Source organism: Scleropages formosus, chromosome 7 (assembly GCF_900964775.1).
Source record: "Scleropages formosus chromosome 7, fSclFor1.1, whole genome shotgun sequence".
Lineage (NCBI taxonomy): Eukaryota > Metazoa > Chordata > Actinopteri > Osteoglossiformes > Osteoglossidae > Scleropages > Scleropages formosus.
Genome location: NC_041812.1, coordinates 17,897,565 through 17,918,306, shown reverse-complemented (window position 1 = coordinate 17,918,306; position 20,742 = coordinate 17,897,565). Strand labels below are relative to the sequence as shown.

Below are 20,742 nucleotides of genomic sequence, written 5' to 3'. Positions count from 1 at the left end.
AATTTGAACTCATGTCCAAACCCAGAGCCCAGGAGGGTGAGACACTGACACTAATTGCTGTGCCAGTGTGCCACCCTTGTATTGTGATTATCACAATGATTATGATTTTTGTTGTTGTTGACTGTATGTGTCATGGTGAACGCAGGGAACCAGGCGGACAGACTCAAATGCAGCTGCTTTTTTGTATAACACAAGAGTCATAGTCACACACAAAACAGAGGGCCTCAGAAGGCAGGTGAGGAGAATGTCTCTCAGGTTGAGGTTCGGCGGCCAGGTGTCCGGAATAGTCACGTGGGAGGGTTGCGGTAGTCGTCCAGCATGCAGCTGTTAGGTGCACGGTTGTCAGGCATGTGGTCATCAGACATGCCAGTGGCAGTACCCCCCCAGGGCGCCAGCTGCCCTACGCCGGGAGAGAGGATACCCCCTGCGACGGGGCGCTGGCCGGTCCAGATGGGTCTTGTGGAAATCAGTGATGATAAGAACAGGGTATAGAACATCACGTGCATACACCTAACATTGCTCCTCCAGGCCATAACCCTCCCAGTCCACCAGGTATTATAGGCCCCCTTGCCGCCGACGGGAGTCTACAAGTGCCCGGATGGTATAGACCAGGGTCCATCAACCTGAACCGGCTCAACCGGCAGGGTCATCAAGCACGTGCTCTCCAGGCATGCAAGTGACAATATGATATTTGTATATACTGTCATCTCTCGCATAACTTCCTATATACATTCTGAGAAATAGGACATTGTACGATTTGGACGTTGCTCAAACAACTCTTTTGTTGTTATTGTACGGAAATAGTAAGTTCAGTCAATACCTGTACAACTTTATATTACTGTACAGTATTGTAATTAAGCATGGTAATAGAGATTAAAAAGGATAAAAGACATCATCTACAAGTTCTAATAACAGTATGATTTAGTAAAATTATATACATTACAGCACAGTAATACAATACAGTATACAGTACACTACAATAATACGAACAAAATACCTTTCTTTTTTAAGCTTTTCATTTTTATTTCACTTAATCAGATTTTTAATTTGTTTCACTTGAAATTTTTAAACATAAAACATTGTCACGCCCGCACCACAATCAACAGCATGTAAAGATGATCAAGCGCCTGATAACAATTAGAACAGTCGGCTTTAAAAGGCCCTCCTCGGCTCCTTCACACTCGCGGAATCTCAGTGAGACAACTGTCCTCCTTAGCGCTCATGTCCCGATTGCCTTTGTTCCCAGTCCCTGTTCTGCGTTCCCCAGCTTCTGACCATTCGCCTCATCTCCTGACTACATCCATGGATCTTCGCTCCCACTCTGACCACCGGTCGACCAACTCTTCGCCCATCCCTGATAACGAAAACCGACCCCCTCAGTTTCTGACAAACGATCCTGCACTTGGGTCCAGCCGTTCCCACGTCCTTGGTTCCGCGTGACAAACATAAAACACTTACATTAAATATAAACCTTTAAAAAAAATTCTTCTTTAATTTCTATTTTCTTATGGGACCACGGACGTATAAGCGAACGGGGGGAGTTCAATAGGACTTTATGCAGGGTATGACTGCACTCCTAAGTTACTTTTCTGTTTTGTTCCTAAAAAGAAATTTTGAAAGTGAAATACATGGTTCCTGCCTTCAGACTGCAGTGCTTCTTGAGGGGACAAAACATGGGCTCTCACCAAATGAAGCGCATGAAAGAGAGAATTATTTAAGGATATCTCACTATTTCATAAACGTATAATCAATGCAGGGTTTCACTGGTATAATCTATTATTTAGTTGAGACACTAGAAGTGGAAATATAACTGTGTAGTCTTACCCACAGTCACAGATGGAATTTATGCTTGTGAATACACAATAAGATTGTACATAAGAAAAACAGAGTTAGATCATTTTTTTCAGTAATTACAATGAAAGCTGATGGAAGAAGCTAAAGATATAATTAGGAGTTTTTTTTTTAACATTGAAAGAGGTAAAAAGGGGAACGACAAGCATGTTTGGGGTTGGTACTGAGAACAAGCGGGATGTTTGTAGGCCCATATTCGCAGGCCATGTTAAGCAAGAAAATAAATGCAACAACACAAGCCCATCCAGGGGAGTTGTAGTGTAGTGGTTGGGCCTGTTGTCTTTGGCTTTGAAGGTTATAGGTTCAAATCCTATCTTCTACTACAGTGCTTTTGAGCAAGGTGCTTACCCCATGTTTGCTGCAGTAGAAATCTTCAAGTTGCATAAAGGAGTAAAACAGTGCAAGATGTTTTGGAGAAAAGTGTCAGATAAATGTAATAGACAATGAGAGCAGTAATGACTTCTGTGCTCCCTGGCTAATATGAATAAATCACAATGCCATAATTAACATGACAACGTGCTCTGTGAATACTTAACAAAGGAACACTATCATGGGTTCAAGTTGGGGGTCTTCCTCAGATTGAGCTCCTGTGCACTGTTCCTTTAGAATATCTGAATCCTCACCAAAGTTGTAACATCAGTCCTGGGGGGTGATGTATTCTGTTTCAATTCCTCTTTTACCCGGTGCATGTGACCGCTGGATACTGTGTGGACCCTGAGCCTGTAACTGTAGTTCTACTGTGATGGAACATGATGCTTGCTTTGGGCACAGTGAGAAAAATACACGCACACACTGCTCCTCCTGAATCTATCGCCATTTCAGCCTTCAGCCACATTTATTACCCTTCTTACACCATTAATTGAATCGATTCCCCCACAAGCTCATGGTCCAACAGGCAGGTTTGCAGTGTACCATTGACACTGTTTCTACTGGTCCTTCTGTGCTGTACTGAGCTCTCAAGCTGTCATCATCTTTATTTATTAATTTCTCATTTTTGTCTCAGGTGACCTACAATGTAGCAGCTTTAGAATGTTTTACACATTCATACAGCGAGGTACTTTTACCATATGAATTCATGGTAAAAACCGTGATCAAAGGTAATACAACTGAGCCACAAACACCATACTCCCTGCTGCCACTGATATGTTAAAATGCACTTTTCTGAGAATATTATGAAGATGTTACATAATACACTGCAATTAAACAGAATAAACTTTATGTGTACCATGACTGGATCCTTGCCCAGAAAAAATATGTTAGGCCTATTCTCATTTAACCTGAAATATAGAAAAACCTGGTCTCTAAAACTATTTAGTAAGAATTTTAATTCCGTTCCCTTAGCATAACACTGATGGTTACTTCAAGACAAATGCACCTGGCCAATGAATAAATGCAAATGTGAATGTGTTGACTGCTTTGGATGACTGGCAGGAAGTGATCAATGAGGGCTGTGTAAGACACCGACAGCATGCGGCCAACATAGCCATCCATCAAACACGGGAAACCATTATTCAGTACAGCTACATTTTCACACCCACTGTATAATCTGACTGAAACACCTCACAAGAACTGAAGGAAATGAGTGCTGAAATTGATCTTTTCAGGCAATTTTAGGCTCCTTGGAGTATCAGTAACGAGGTAAAAATAAGCTTAAAAATGGTTTCTTATAGTTCTGCTCAGTCTCCCCAGATGTTACCCCATGGCAAATGACTGTGCGACCATTGTCACCTCATAGTGCTAGTATACCTCCACCCTCCCTTATCTGCTGGTACCCATAGGAAAGACCATCCAAGACATCCTAAACCGGGAAGCTTGGTATTCCAGAATTTTCCACAGCAGCCGAAGATAAAAGAAGGCACCAAGGATAAGGGAAGGTTTGGAGGTATTATATAACGGAGTCAAAAACAGACATAAATGAATACACATCATGAATAATATGACAAAGATCAAGCAAAAAAATTTAAAGTAAAAATGATACAATAAGAAGTAAATAATGAAACTGTGAAACAGTGAATACATTCCAGCACCAGTGAGTCTTGCATGTTGCTTTTGGTGAATTTACATTTATTCATTTAGCAGATGCTTTTTTTCCAAAGCAACGTACATCTCAGAGAAAATACAATTTGTGCATTACATTAAGAGAAAGAGACATAGTTGCAGACGTGTGATTCTTAAGTAAACCTAGTTTGCTACTTTCCACTTGATGCACCAATGTTCATAGCATGAGTAGGTGTACAAAACTCAGGATAGACTAATCCTGATCACCTTCCTACATTTTTTTTAAGGTACGCAAACATTTACATAGAATACAGGAGTAGTGGCTGTGTAAAGGCTTATCTGGGCATGAACATTTACACCATACATGAGCAGGAGAGATCATGGGCGAAATGGGTCCGGAAAATGAGTTTTCAGACCCTTCTTGAATGTAGACAGAGTTTCTGCAGTTCATAGTAAGAGGGAAAGGTCATTCCACCACAACGGAGCCAGAACCGAGAACCTCCACGCTTTACCTTTTGTGACCACCAAGCGAGCAGAAGTAGACGAATGAAGCGGTCTGATTGGGGTGTAGCGGTTGATCAAGTCTTATAAATAGCTAGGAGCAGTTCTACTGATGCATTTGTAGGCAATAACCAGGGTCTTGAATTTGATCTGGGCAGCTATAGGAAGCCAGTGCAGAGAAACGAGTAGAGGAGATACATGGGAACGCTTCGGTAAGTCAAATACAATTTGGGCAGCAGCATTCTGTATTAGCTGCAGAGGTTTGACGGCAGTAGCGGGAAGGCCACACAAGAGATGTTCCAATACATCCTATTTGTTCGTATCCATTTCCAGTTTTCCACTAGGGTACAGAACTCTATCCTACAGATGAGGAATGCATACATGAAGACTATGCATCTTCTCTGTTTTAAGCAACCTATAAAATTTGCATTTAGTTACCGCAAAGCATTGCAGCCTTACAGTGTAAGTGTATTCAACACACCAGTGTCTTCCTCACATTCAAAAAAATGTTTGAGAAAGTCTGGAGTTTGGTGAAGTTTATGAAGATGTTGCATAGAGAGAAGAACATTTTTATGATCCAGATTTATACAACTGTCACGTACTGCACAGCAAACGTCACCCGCAAAAGACTTGCATGGAATCTTCTTTGGTACCAAAGTACTGGTGGATTTCAATGTATAAAAGAGCAGCGAAATCTCACTGTCACATGTGAGCCACAGCAAGTGTACAGTGCTGCCATGGCTTCACACAGCTGGTGGCAGTACTTTGGGTGAAGACCAGCTGAGTCAGCAAACGTAGAGATGGAGTGCTCTTGCCAACCCCGCTGAGGAAACTGAAGAGATCTGTCAACAGGAATCAGTCTCGGCGCGTCTCGGACTGGCAGCGCTCCACATCATCAATAAAAAGTACCAAAGTGGGGAAGAAAGCTTGGAGAGTGGCAGCTCTTAGTTCCGCATGGTTCTTGCACTGTCAGTGGTTTTAATAGATGGTATTTACCCTAACGAGGTCAAAATTTCTGCTCCTTCACACAATAGCCATCGTCTACACCAAGAGGCATGATGGAACATATAAACACGATCCTTCATCCCACAGACTGGCCAATACTGTATGTGTGATGTCATGGACATATCAAAGGATTTCTTTTCGCCATATTTTGCAGTCCCTTCTAGATTGCTAAGAACTCATGGAAATACATTTCTGTGGGAAAGTAAGAAATCGTCCTTTGGGCGTGTGATCTGGATAAAAAAGGGCACGGACACCTACAAATGCTATCTGAAAGATAAGAGCTGTAATGACTCTGGGATGTAAATATGAAAATATACATAAAGTATATGCGGAGAATGTATGAACAAAGCATACACACACCCGAAGGACCTCCCTAAATGCATTATGTATTAATAATAAAACAACTAAATGCAATGTAAACAAAGCAGATGCTTTGTAGTGACTGCCACAAGAGCGTGGTCTGAAAAGCCCTAATGGGTTTTGGGTTCCAAAAGTGTGAGTTCTCTCAATAACTTCTCCAATTCCTTTATTGCATTCACTGTCATGGCCTCTGTGTTGGATTTTGACCCCCTTTGTTTCATGACAGCTTAAAGATGAGGCTGTGCTGCGAAACATTAAACCGAAAGTAACGTGAAAGTTCATCCTTATTGTACAATTCAGGTTTAAAAAGTGTGAAACCAGAGTAATTCCTGCACTCTTTCATTGCAGTTATTGCTACGCCTTGAAGGTTATGCATTAACCCTCTTTGTTCTGTGACATATAAAAGATACGGCCACGTAGAAACTGTCCAAACGAAAGCGCCATCATTGTTTGCGCTTATTGATCGACTTATTCCCTGCTTTGCGTAGGTAGAGATGTATCCCCCACCCTTTCGGTGTCATTTGAAATGATCCACAAACTACCCTGAAAAGTTTGATCAAAGTGAACGTAAGAAATATTGCTTTCTTGCCATATAAATAATGACCAACCTTGGCTTTAGGTGTAAATGGAAATTGCAGTTTTTGAAAATTGCTCAGATTCATGGTACAGATTATTTTCTCATGCATAAACTCATGTTCCCTTGCCTCACTGGTCGAGATCAGGTTTTTATGTGTACAGATGTCCATTTTTCATGTATATTTCTGAACATAAATCTCATAAATCCACTGTGGCAAATACAATTGTCTATGCAGTGAACTTTACTTTTGTAATAATGTACTTCGACCCAAGTGCTGTATGTCATATTATTCATTATTATCATATACACACTGAATATGAATTATATATCAGCCAAAAGTCATATTTCTTTAAAGATGAGGGTGGGGAGAACTTTGTCCCGCCTGTGACCTTTGTATTTAGGAAGTCCTTTAATGAGACACCACGAAGGGAGTGTGTTATTTTCCTCTGTTTCTGCTGCCTGCTCACTTTCTGGAGATCATGGACAGGCTCTGGTGCCCTTCCAGGCTGAGGACACACTGAGCATGATCACCTACCAGCGCCAGGCCACCATGACAGGTAACACCCCACTGCGTGACAAGAGGCTGCAGTTCCTACTCAGGAAGAGTGAGACGAAGGCACAGGAGCCTTTGTACTGCTGCTCTTCGTCCAGGAGGGTCACATTAGCTTTGGCGAAGGACATCCAATGGGGTCTGGAGCGTGTCAGTTGTTGATTGACGTGTTACACTGTCTTTCATTCTGTCATATTAGCTGATAGCCAATGACAGCCATGGAAAGTGTGGCTAATGGAAGAAATCCTGTCTTTTTGTGTCCTGTGATTCTCTTCTTTCTATTTCAGTCATGTTACTAATTGTAGAAAGAAACTCATGTGGAAACATCTCTATTAAAGAGTCCAATGCAATGCTTCATGTAACAAAGACCTCATTGAGTCCTGGAAGACAGAGCAGCAGCATCAGCACTATGTAACAATGATGGCATATTTATAGTTATGTTTAAACCCATCAGTTATAGCTATTGACAAATAAACTGATTTCATATACAGTTTGTCTCCACGTGACCCGACCTGAAGGGATATTGGAATGACAGGGCAGTCCAGTGCATTGCGTTATTATTATTGTTATTATTATTATTATTACTATCCTGGTAGGGTCTCTAATGGTGAACAGGTCTGAGAGGAGGGTCTGGTCATGTGAGAGTTAGCTGTATCAATCAGTTTAAGTGGAAAAAAAAAACTGATTGGATTGGATTTGACGGACTGGCATCCCGTCCTGGGTGTGTCGCCTCCCCCTCCAGCCTTGCGCCTTGTGTTGCCAGGTTAGGCTCCGGCTCGCAGCGACCCTGTTTGGGACAAGCAGCTTCAAACTGTGTGTGTGTGTGTGTGTTTGTGTGTGTGTGTGTGTGTGTGTGTGTGTGTGTGTGTGTGTGTGAAAAGTTAACTAACCTTGCACGCAAGGGTTGAAGTGCTTTCCATCGGTCTTCCAGAAGAAGTGTGATCTGATAAGCATGTGTGCTCAGCATCTGGTAGAATTCCAGTGCCATACAGGCTTGTTTGTTACAAAATGAAACATGCAAAAACACTTCTATAATGATTAATAATTGACTATTACCCATTGTTAATATGTGATTTAGTATAATCTGCAGCAGCGTCTTCTTTTTTTCACAGATGTGACATACGGCACATCCTGCTGACGTGCCTAAATAGACTCACCCATGGAAAAAAGGTTCAGTGCACAGGGCAGCGCCCCTGACGGGGGCTACGGGTGGCTCGTGTTAGCCTCTGCTTTTTTTGTCTTTGGACTCACGTTTGGGATTGTTAAGGCCTTTGGAGTTTTCTACGTGGAGATCAACCAGTATTTCGCCACCTCTGCGACAGAGGCATCTTGGATCACATCCATTGCCGTGGCAACCGTCCATATTGGTGGTAATGACCCTGTCGACACCACTGGCCATTGCAGACCCCCCTCAGACACATGTAATTACAAACACATAAATATGCTACTGGTGTTACAGAACTTTCCAGAAAAGGTGAAAAATGGTGGGACAGCCCACTCGAGGTTAGAGAGATAATAAATAATTTGTACCAAATACGGATGCGTTTTGGAAAGTTGCCTTCATCAGTGAGAATTTAAATTACGTAAGGAGAGACATATGTACAACGCATAGACCACACGACAGGTTATGACATCGTTGATCTGGGACCCACAAAAATACTTGGTAAGCATAACACAAAGGGAATACAAACAGCCTGAGAATTAGGACTGCAATAATTTTTCTTTAAATAGTTAATATAATAGGACAACCAGTTAGGGACATTTATTTAAAAAGACAATTGAAAAGTAAAAAGTAGTCAAAAAGGACAGTGATTGTAAATGAAAACTGGGTTAAGAAAATACAGTTGACAAAGAACTGGGTTACAAAAAAGGGATATTTCTTCATTGAGCCCACCTGGCAATGAGGTATTTAAATAGTGAACGTACCACGCTTTCCCCTGTAACAATTGTGTTTCCCTGTCGCCTGCTCTTCTTGAAAACTTTAGTGGTTCAAAACCCATAAATTGGAGAGCAGTAACTGCATGTGTGTGAGAGAGAGAAGTACAGAGACTGACAAAAATACTGTTCAACATAATTTTTCTGAAGTAATATATGTAAATATGAGCATGTTGATTTTTATTATCATAAAAAAGGGTGGAACAATTTTTTTTCTTAACTTTGCTTTGTTGACACTTTCATCCCTAGTGATTTGTCATTTTTACACATTTATGCAACTGGATATTTTACTGATGTTTAATGTCGGGGAAGAAATATAACCTTGTTCTTGATATGTAGAACTTGATTTTTTTTTTTTTTTTTTTTTGCTTCTACACTAAATCAATATGTTTCACTGACATTCCAGCTGGATGTGTCAGGAAAGGGGGGGTGTGGTGGTGCAGTGGGTTGCACCGGGTCCTGCTCTCCAGGGGGTCTGGGGTTCGAGTCCCACTTGGGGTGCCTTGCGACGGACTGACGCCCCGTCCTGGGTGTGTCCCCTCCACCTCCGGCCTTATGCCCTGTGTTGCCGGGTAGGCTCCGGCTCCCCGCAACCCTTTATGGGACAAGCGGTTCAGAAAGTGTGTGTGTGTGTGTGTGTGTGTGTGTGTGTGTGTGTGTGTGTGTGTGTGTGTGTGTGTGTGTGTGTGTGTGTGTGTGTGTGTCAGGAAAGATTGGCTGGTTTCATGACCTGTCTTAATATGTTAATGGGTGGCATGGTGGCACAGTGTCTGGGTGGTGCAAGAGAATGTGGGTTTGATCCCTGCTCAGTCTGTGTGGAGTTATCATGTTCTCCCTGTGTCTGCATGGGTTTCCTCCAGGTGCTCTGGTTTCTTCCCATAGTCCAAAGACATGCTGTTCAGGTTCCCCCATAGTGTGTAAGTGACAGAGAGTGAGTGTGTTCCATGGATGTATGGATGAGTGACCCAGTGTAAGTAGTGTATCTAGCAGTGTAAGTCACTGTGGTGAATAAGGTGTGTGGGCTTATAACACTACATAGAGTTCATTGGAAGTTGCTTTTGAGAAAAGTGTCTGCTAAGTGAATACATGTAAATGAAATGTTAATGTTTCTCTTAATGAGTTTGATTGTTTGCACAAGTGTCTGGGGTCAGCAAAGGTGTGTCAGGGTTTAAGACTTGAACCAAAAGGTCAACAAGTCCCTGGAGGAGTCCTGCTCATGTATTCTCAAATTCCTGAAGCAAACGTATCCAGCTGCTCAAATACATAAAGTAGTACACTGACTCCTTAAGTTACGAATGGTACATTTACACATTTCTGAAGATACAGGCACTTTTATAGGGTGTATATAACTGTATTTTATTCTCATATATTTAGTGGTGCAAACATGCCAGTAATGTGCACACAAACAGAACAGGAGTTTAGGAATTCCTATTCAATTCACTTTCACAGTGTTTACAGCTCCAATCTGGGGTTTATGTGTGCAGTACTGGTGGTTCTAATGGTGAGAAGATGGCAAAGGTTAAACGTGTTCATGGAGTGAATCGTCAGCAATCAGTGTTTAATTTGAGTCAGTGGAGAAAACTTATTTCAATTTTCAGTCACTTTAAATGAGGTTTAATTTTGATGTAACTCAAAGCTATAAAAAATAAGAAAGTTTTACTCAGTGTTTTTATTTATTATAACTATAGCCAATGTGGGGGGGCGTGGTGGCGCAGTGGGTTGGCCCGGGTCCTGCTCTCCGCTGGGTCTGGGGTTCAAATCCTGCTCGGGGTGCCTTGTGACAGACTGGTGTCCTGTCCTGGGTGTGTCCCCTCCCCCTCCAGCCTTATGTCCTGTGCTGCCGGGTAGGGACAAGCGGTTCGGACAGTGTGTGTGTGTGTGTGTGTATCCAATGTATCAAGAGATGCTAATCACCAGATACACTGAGGGACATCGGTAAAATTAAACTTTTTGACTGTGACTTATTAGTGATTTTCAGTAACAAAATAAATTATGAACAGACTTCAGGTCCCCATTCCTAAGCTGAAGAGCCAGTATATCTGTTTTGAAACACCTTAACAAACTTGGTCTTGAAAAAAAGCTTAGTTTTCAGTGCTTTTTCACTTGTTGAAGTTTAAATTTGCTCTATGCATATAAAATGTTCAAATATGTGTTATCATTAACAATGACATAAAAAAAATAACTTAGTTATAAATTCAAATTACATTTAGTCATTTAGCTGACACTTTTTTCCAAGGTAATTTACAGTGTTAAGCTAATTACAAATATTTATCCATTTATACAGCCGGGTCATTTTTCTGGAGCAATTCAGGATAAGTACCTCGCTCAAGGGTACTGCAGCTGGAAGTGGGATTCAAACTTGCAATCTATCATTGCGAAATCAGGAGACAAACTCGGCAGACTCAGGTGCTGCTGCTTTATTACAAGGGCAATTTAAGAGAATGGACAGGAACGATCAGGGTCCAAGCAATTCGCAAACATCATCCAAAAAGGGGTAGGCAAGAATCAGGGTTGAGAACTGGAGCACAAGTCGGGGAGCCGAGGGAGCTGTCAGAAGGGGACAGCAGGAGGAGGAGGAGGAGGAGGAGGAGGAGGAGGAGGTGGTAAGGGAACCGCAGACAAAAGTAGCAGAGAGCACAAGGCACTGCTTGTGGTTGCTCAAAGGAAGTTCCACGGTCTGCTCTGGTCTGGTTACGCTTCTTTATACCAGCGTGCCCTGATGCCCTGCAGCTGCGGAGGCTGATTGCGTGACTGCGGGCGTGACACAATCGGTGGGTCCAAAGCCAGCTGCTATAAGCATTATGCTACCAATTGCCCTACTGCTTGAAAGCGATATATATATATATATATATATATATATATATATATATATATATATATATCCACATCTTAAATACAAATCATTTCTGTATATGTATGTGTTCCTTTATTCATTTAGAGATAGATATGTAAGGTGTGGCCAGATTGACTCTCTCCTAGGCGTCCCAAAACCCATAGCCCTGGTCCTGTAGACATACAGTAAGTGGATAAACTGTCTAAAAAGAATCTATGTGCACAACACAGCGTTGTGTACACAATACTGACTTGACCATAACTGAGGAAGAAAAATAATAAATTAGCATACATAAATAATTCTTAATCTCACCAGCAAGGCTTCGGCTTCATAAGGGACCTTACTACTGGCTCATCAGCATGAAGCAGTAAATGTTTATTAGGTGGCAACCAGATCAACGCAAGGAAAAAATTCTTTACACACAGGGTCCGAGGGTGGACAGGGTCTGGAACATACAACCTAATGGTGCAACGAATGACTCCCATGCTGTACATGATGAAGGGGCAGCAGGGTTCACGGTGTTTAACGTTGTCTCCTTGCCATTCCAAGGCTCCCTGGTTGGAATCCCCAACAAAGTAAAAAAAGTAAAAAAACAGCAGTTTGTAATATGCTCCCGTTTGCAATATTCATGTTATGATTTAATACGTGGGGCAAGGATCACAGAGGAGGTGAATGAAAGCAAGTATTAACACCACTAGGTGGCAATCACTGCGCACCTTTCTGACACATATTCAGCCTTATCCCAGCTACATGTGTATTGTGCTATGTGTGTAACGGAACACTTCAAGATAAAACACTCACATGATCTATATATTCTATGGTGTACACCTCACTAATGCTGCGTGTGTCATCTGTGCTTTTTCCATCTTCCTCCATCCTCTTTATCCACATGCCGTGTTCCAAAGGGTGTGAATGTACCCATCGCTCCCTCCCCCTCACAATAATTCTCCTTCACTGATCTCCCTGTCTACTCAAACACAATTCTTCTTCACAGAGTCATACATGTGAGTCCCTGTGATCTCCTGTCCAGCTCCAATAGGGGCCGTGCTGAGCACACGCTATGGACACCGTGCCGTGGTGATGGCTGGGGGACTTCTGGCCGGGGTAGGAATGGTTGGCGGATCCCTTTCCCAGAACCTGGTCCAGTTGTACATGACTGTTGGGTTTCTGTCTGGTGAGTTAACATCTGCAGGGCACAGAAAACTACTACTATTATTATTATTCTTATTATCACTGTTGTTGTTGTAAGGCTGGAACGGTGCAGAGATAAACCAGGCTGAAATGTTTTTGTGTGAAAACACCTAACCATGAACACCGAATGCTTTTGCTCTCTGCTCTCTCACACACACACACACACACACACACACACATACATACAGAGGCTGAGCAAACCCTCTGCACCCACAGGTTTGGGTTACGCTATCTGCTGGACCCCAACAATGACAATGCTGGCCCTGTACTTTGAGAGGCGGCGACCCATGGCCAATGGGCTGGCCAGCGCAGGTGAGTGCATCATGACCTTCCTCATAACGCCCTTCTTCCAGCTCCTGGTGGACTGGTACTCCTGGAGGGGGGCCATGCTTGTCCTGGCTGGGCTGGAACTGAACCTGTCTGTGTGCGGGGCACTCCTGCGTCCCCTGACCCTCGCCGGAGATTCCCCTGGGAACAAGGCCTCGCCCCAGGAAGCGGCTGCACCCTCTGAGAGGCCCACCACTAGCCAGAGTGGAGGGGCAGTGCTGCAGAAGAAGGTCTTGCACTATGTGGACTACACTCTCATAACCAACAAGCGCTTCATCATCTACTCCCTGTCTGGGGTTTTCGCTGCCCTGGGCTTCTTCGCACCCGCTCTCTTCCTGGTGCCCTACGCGCGCAGCCGGGGCGTTGAGGAGTACCAGGCGGCGTCACTCATGTCGATCTCAGCAGCGTTTGACCTGACGGGCCGACTCGCCTGCGGCTGGATTGCTAACCTGCGGCTGTGGGAGACCATCAAGCTGCTGATGGGCACCATGACAATGCTGGGGGCCGTGCTGCTCATGTGTCCGTTGGCCAAGAGCTTCAGCGAGCTGGCCATCTTCAGCGCAGCGTACGGTCTGACCTTCGGCGCCACGGTCTCCATCCACATCACCGTGCTGGTCGAAGTGGTGGGCGTGGCCCAACTTGGCAGCGCGCTCAGCTTCTTCATGCTCATCCGAAGCAGCGGGGGCCTCCTGGGACCCCCAATAGCAGGTACACATGTTACAAACACTCTAGTATGAGCCCTGATCACAAGTGTGCTATGGTTAGCGTCAGGCTCAAGGCATCTTTCCGCCTAAGCTACCATCCTGCTTCACTGCTGATAATACTGTATTATCCCACTGAAGGTAACCTTACCCCACCCCTACAACATCACTGTCACATTACCTTGTCAGGGTTATTATACTTTCTCTGAATTATTATTATTATTGGGTAGATTTTTGTTATTGTTGCTCTTTGCTGCTGTATTATTTATTTTAATCATTTACTTTTTGCTTTCAGTATTTCAAAATCCACTGTTGGGGGACACAGTTTAGCATGTGCCATTAGTCAGTGTGATATTGACTGTTTTTCTTAGCAAAATAATTCAGATCAAGAGTTGCTTTAGAGGTGAAGTTACATCCGAAAGGGTGGAAAGTGGCTCAGTCATGCACAAGCTTGATACATTACTAAAATAAAACATAAATATGGCATCACTTAATGATGAAAGAACCCAGTTTAGTTTTCCAGAGAGCCATCTATAATGTTGACTAATTTTTTGGGATTTGAGCCATTTTGTCTTGGCACTTAAAATGGTTTTTTTAGCAAAAATCCATTACAGTGTGTGATTTCAACCAAATACAAATGGAATGTAATCCATAGCAGACTGATACAAAAGACAGAAAAGTACATAAACAATCACAGATTTCAAACAAAAAGGACAACAAGAGAAGTACGATGAGTGCCAGGTGCATCACAACAATTGTAACACACAATAAACCGGCCCAGAAATCCCAGTACAAACAGTAACGGCGCTTCCCAGATGGCATGGCGATGGGTGCGAGTGTGGCCTGCCAAGCCGGAGCGGGACGCACACAGAACAAGGCCCGAAGCCACCAGAAAGCATCGAGTCATAAATCAGCTCCTTTGTCAAGCGCTGGGCTGTTTCGCAAAAAGCCAAACAACTTCACAATGTTTGCTCATCGATGTGTGGCGAGACATGCTCTTCATGTTCATTACACCGTATTTTGCAGTTAATGTGAGATTCGCTTTTCATCCAGTCTGTTTCATGTAATCCATAAATTACAAACAATTACAAATTGCAAACGTTATATTTAATTTATAGAAATTTCACGCATTCACAGCCATTTTTCCACTGTCTGAAATATCAACTCTTAGTATACTTAATATATTATTCAATTTCTGAATATTTTTTATTTTTATACTTAATATATTATTCAGCTGCATATCACTGTTATACTGTATTATTATAATAATGCTATAATGAAATTCTTTTGTTCCCACAGGAGCCTTTATAGACAAAATGAGCGACTATGGGATGGGCTTCCTGATAGCAGGCGTGGCCCTCATTGTCTCCGCCCTCTTCCTTCTGCTTTTGCAGCAGATAAACAGTAGAGGGCAGCGTAGCTCCAAAATGGGTCACCTACCTGTGGAGGATGAACGGGATGGACTGGACTGTGACAAGACGGAGGGCACTGAGGACAGAACTGACGAAAGTTCCCACTAAGAGAAAGGGTGGCTGGGGGACCCTGGAGAAATAATGATAGAAGCGAGTTGGACAGACAGGCCTTGTGGTGGACCAGTACCACTCAGGGATCACTATTGAATACTGCTCTGGGAACACCCATTAAACCATCAAGATCCTACAGGAGAAATTCAAATAGGAGGATGAGGAGGAGGAGGAGGAGGAAGAGGAGGAGCCCTGAAAGAGTGCCCCCTGCTGGCCAGGACAGATGCGGTCCTCCCACAACCACCACCCCCAGTCTCACTAGCGTCCAAGACACAGTAGCTTTAGGAATGCAGAGCACTGTAAACTCAACCAAAAGGGAGTCTGTTTCTGTGCCAAACACACCCCACAGACAGTTTGTCAGTCCTAGGACACAGCAACACACTGACAAGGATACATCCCTAACAGCCCGCTTGTCCCATACAGGGTCACAGGGAGCCAGAGCCTAACCCAGGGCAAAGGGCTGGAGGGGGAGGGGACACACCCAGGATGGGACATCAGTCCACTGCAGGGCACCCCAAGTGGGGTTTGAACCCCAGAGCCATCAGAGAGCAGGACCCAGTCCAACACACTGCACCACTGCACTACTGCAGCCCCTCTCTCTAACAGCCCTTTCACCATAAATCAGAATGCATCCAAGCAGCTGCGGTACCGGGCTTACCGGGTGTAGTGGTGATGATCGTGGTTTTACCCCTGCATCGCGGAGCATTCCAGTACAATCTCTTGCTCAATTTAAAACACACTTCCGTGGGACTCCCAGTAAACTATAATACAAAAAAATGACCACCATGAAACATTTTCATTGAGGATAAAGGGGTCTGTTATGCAATTAAAGAATGTAAACCAAAGGAAATGTTTAGATATCTTTTTTTAACTATTTATTCTGAGCCAACGAACAAGATAACTGAGTGTTTTCCCAGTTCCACTTGAAATGCAGGAGACAGCAGCCTGAACTACACTCTCACCACCTCATAGTGACAGCAGCTACACTGAGTCTGAGCTTCACTGTCTTGCTGTTTATATGCTCTACCTCAACTGTCGCCTTCCCATGAGGGAGTGGGCTGACGGGGAACCGGTGTTTGCGCTGTGCTTCACCGCTCCCTCCTTGCGATGGCCCCGGGTTCGATCCATACGCACTCTCTCTTTCGTGTACTCGTGGGGCAGTTGAGGGACACTGACGTTTCAGGGTAAAGTCTCATGCCATTGATCGTAGAGCAGTAACGGAGGTGATGAAGAACCAAAGGAAGGGTTTTGTTGATCGACTGATTAATCAATCCACGGACACCCTATTGCTGTCCCTGTGACAGCTGCCTGTTTTTTCTGACCTATCTACACTCTCTCCTCAATTTGCAAACACAACTGGGACTTGTTTATTAACTTCAAGCTACATCAAATTAGAAGGGGTACGGTGGCACAGCAGGCTTGGCCAGGTCCTGCTCTCTGGTGGGTCTGGGGTTCGAGTCCTGCTTGGGGTGCCTCGCAATAGACTGGTGTCCCATCCTGGGTGTGTCCCCTCTCCCTCCAGCCTTGTACCCTGTGTTGCCGGGTTAGGCTCTGGCTCACCGCAACCTCGCTTGGGACAAGCGGTTTCAGACTGTGTGTGTGGGTGTGCATTAAATTAAAACAAGCTCAAAATAACTGAAAGGACAAACACATAGTCTCCACAAATTTTTATTTACTGCTGTTGTTGACTGACTGATCCCATACACATGTGCAATGTAACAGTGAAGATAATTCAGTTAAAAATGAACAAATAAACTGGAAAATAATTATATATTCAAAAATGTGTAACTTTGACATTTATAGATGGTCTAGAAAGTATTGAATATGGCAGTTCTTCCAGGACAAAGCGCTTCAGTTAATGACTTGAGCTACCTGCTTTCGAGTTCTCGTCCTGTTGCTCTTCTCAAGCTCCCTGCTCCTGCCATTGATCAACCATGAGCAGACAATCAAAGGTGGGTAAAAACATGCGGGCATGCAGTGAATTTTAAAAGGAAAAGCTTCTTTATTTATTGTGTTTAGAAGGCCTGTAGAGTTCTGTTTACCTAGCAAGTACCAGGTGAATAAATAGGTCAACAGCCAAGATGAAGATCCCTTTCCCCGTTTAAAATAAACATATTAACAGTTAACACAAGTGGACTTCTCATAGCAGGTCACCATTCACAAAGCGATTGCGGATTAGAAAATTCACGTTGCAGCACGTTGTTACCATAAACTGGTATAAAACCTCAAGGGAATAAATAGACAGAAATCCGTCTCCACAGACAAATCCCCAAAGTTTCAAGAGAAGCGGGAAATGTGTCCATGTGGGCTTTATGAAAGCAGAGTGTTTTCCCCAGTCACTATTAAGAGCTCTTTTTTAAAAGAATTGCAGTATCTGAGGCCTCCGCTTCCTGACGGTGATGAACAGCCTGATAGTACCAGCCTGGGAAACGTGGTTCTCCGAATTCACCCCAAATACGTCTGAGTTGGACATGTCCTCTATAGCACAAATCTTCAGCTTTACATCTCCATATTACATATAAACTATAGCTGGTGAGATTCTTTCTCTAGTGGTGTTCTCTTCTCTCTCCACACACACACACACACACACACACACACACACACACACACACACACACACACACACACACACACACACACACACACACCAGGGCATGAGGCCCTTCTCAGGGAAGGCACAACTGCTTGCTGTGGGAAGAGCCCACCTACTATCTGATTGGAAGAAACGTTCCAGATCAAACGACCAAATTGCCCCCACATTTCCGTCTCGCGGAACTAAGACTCCCATCCTGTCCATAAAGAGCCCTTTCTCCTTCTCAGCACTATTTGTCTTCCTTGTTAACCCCTTGTATCTCCATGTCTTCTGCTTCTTAGAGGTCTGACTGAATTGATCTTTTCTTAATTGAACTATAACAGAACAGAAGTGCATCACAACGACACAAAGAGAGAAATCACGAACATAAAGCAAGGGGAAAAGGTTACTGTATTTTACTGTGGTGATTGCAGGGCACATGGCCCTTGTTATGAATGATGTACAGACTTTCTTCCTGTAGAGTTAGATAAAGATTGAGTTTACAGCTCAAGTGCCCAATATCAATCATTTGTGTGAACATACTGAGAGTGCTGTTGCTAGCACAGTTTGGAGAGGGAGTGTGAATATCACTCATACATGGCAAAGGTTACATTTATTAATTTTGCTGACACTTTTTTCCAGAATAACTTACAACAATGCACTCATTTATACAGTCAGGTAACTTTACTGGAGCAATTCAAGGTACATACATTGCTGAAGAGCAGTACAGCTAGATGAGGGATTCAAACCCACAACCTTTGGGTCTAAAGGTAACACCTCTAACCACAACACTACAAACTGGGTTAAGAAAAATACCTCTGTGGAAGGTTAAAATAAAGCACCAAAGTACTAAAAGTTTGTATATTTGATTCTTTTTTCAGTGTTTTCACTCTGCACACTTTACTCTTTAAAAGAGCTGAGCGAACCCTAAATCAGCCGTGAAGAGAGACGTCGCACTCCAGACCCTTTCCAACCTGTTTCAAGTTAGTCGTAACTTCAGCTTGGAAGAGGACGCACGGGAGCAAGGAGCCTTTTCTCCACAAGCCTTCCTAAGACATGAGACTCATTAACCACGTGGGGTCATCGTTCACACCGAAACGTCTCACCGTTTCCCTCGTGAGTGCGGTCGGTTGAAAACTGTCTCTCTCTTTCAGCCGTAAATTATATAATCAGAGGGGGCTAAATTCCAGGTTCTTGCCCAAACCAGCCCACTGACGTGGAAACAGGCTAGACGGTGAGTTTTCAGAGCACCAAAAGTGGACCATGTGACCGGGATCATCTCCCTCCATGTAACGTAGATGGACAGGAGCTCCTTTGAAGAGCTTAAGCAGAAACAGTTGACTGACCGCAGGTCAATATCTTCATAGGACAGGGACTCCGGGGTCAAGTGTCGCTATAGTAACGGAAAGTTTGAATGGTTTCTCACTGACCTTTTCTCAGGGGTCACAGTGTGGAATCCTGCGCAACTACCTGAGCTAGTTGTGCACAGTATATGGTCTTATGTGGGTTGGGTGGAGGGGGTCTGAGGTACAAGATGGAGAGGGGAGGACCAGTTGGAGGCCTGTCTTCTGGGGCTGCAGACAGACAGCTGGATCTGTTAGGGAGGCACAGGCTGGGAGAGAGAGAAGGGGCAATGAAAGGGAGGTCCTGGTCGAGCGAGGGGAGGCTGGGAACGGGGTCTCAGACAATGAAGAGGAGAAGACCGAAAAAGGAGGGAAGAAAAGAGGAGGGTAAACAGATAACATAACCCCAGTGGATGAGGCTTTTCCTCTCGGGGGGGCAACAGGAAAGGAGTGGACAAGGATGTGGGGGAAATTACTCCATTAAATTAGCGCTCTGAGTTTGAATGACTCAGCTGTTCAACATGTGTCCATACGGTTCATACACAGTTCTTCCCCTCTTTCGTCCTGTCATGCAACTGAGCAGGCATCACAATATCATTGTGATTTCTTAAAATATTTTTGGCATGACACCATCCTGTTATGCATAGAAAATGCTTTAACTAAACACTGCATAATATGACAAAATGAAACAGTAAAACGTATATTTCTATGAACAGTATTCCTATTGTGGGTGGTGCAGTGGGTTGGCGCAGGTTCTACTCGCTGGTGGGTCTGGGGTTCAAGTCCCGGTTGGGGTGCCTTGCGATGGACTGGCGTCCTATCCTGGGTGTGTCCCCTCCCCCTCCAGCCTTTCACCCTCTGTTGCCAGGTTAGGCTCTGGCTCCCTGCGACCCTGTATGGGACAAGCAGTTTCAGATGATGTGTGTGTTTGTGTTCCTATTGTATTGTCCTGTGACCCCTGAGAAGAGGTCGGTGAGAAACCATTTAAACTTCCGTTACTATAGCGACACTTGACCCTGGAGTCCTATGTCCTACAACTCTTCCTTACCAAACACTCACTTGTAATATTTTTTTGTCATTATCAAAAGCTGTATGCAAGTAAATCACTTGAAAGACTGAAATTATGATTTTTTTAAAAAATTCTAAATCTGAAAAGAAATATATTTTAAAAAAGTATTGTGTTACACTGGACATGTCAGTCATACCAATGACCAGTTAGACACAGTTATGGCATGGGTGAACTGTATAATAAGGCAAAAAATGTAAATCCACTGTAAACGAGTAGCAGGTTATGGAAAGAAGTGTGTGATGAATGTTCCAGCAAATGAGACTGGGATAGGTGTGTGTTGCCTGCCCTGAGCACAGCATTCAGTAACCCCACACACACACACACACACACACACACACACACACACACACACACACACACACACACACACACCACTATACCCTGTACTTCTGTTGTCTCCACCTGC

General features: G+C 43.8%; 1 protein-coding gene across 1 annotated transcript; it reads left to right on the top strand.

Moving 5' to 3' along the window:
* The first annotated feature begins 318 nt into the window (after positions 1-318).
* Positions 319-15,349, top strand: LOC108926544 (monocarboxylate transporter 13). The gene is made up of 6 exons (XM_018739279.2): positions 319-486; positions 6,798-6,897; positions 7,994-8,212; positions 12,641-12,784; positions 13,018-13,836; positions 15,129-15,349. The coding sequence occupies exons 1-6, from the start codon at positions 319-321 to the stop codon at positions 15,347-15,349; spliced, it is 1,671 nt and encodes a 556-aa protein (XP_018594795.2).
* Positions 15,350-20,742: the final 5,393 nt, after the last annotated feature.

Bases quoted from the DNA above. Each gene is read 5' to 3' on its own strand.
- LOC108926544 (XM_018739279.2), top strand. From the start codon at position 319: ATGCAGCTGTTAGGTGCACGGTTGTCAGGCATGTGGTCATCAGACATG. The intron at 8,213-12,640 runs GTAATGACCCTG...TCTCCTGTCCAG, and splicing joins GGCAACCGTCCATATTGGTG to CTCCAATAGGGGCCGTGCTG. The intron at 13,837-15,128 runs GTACACATGTTA...TTGTTCCCACAG, and splicing joins CCTGGGACCCCCAATAGCAG to GAGCCTTTATAGACAAAATG.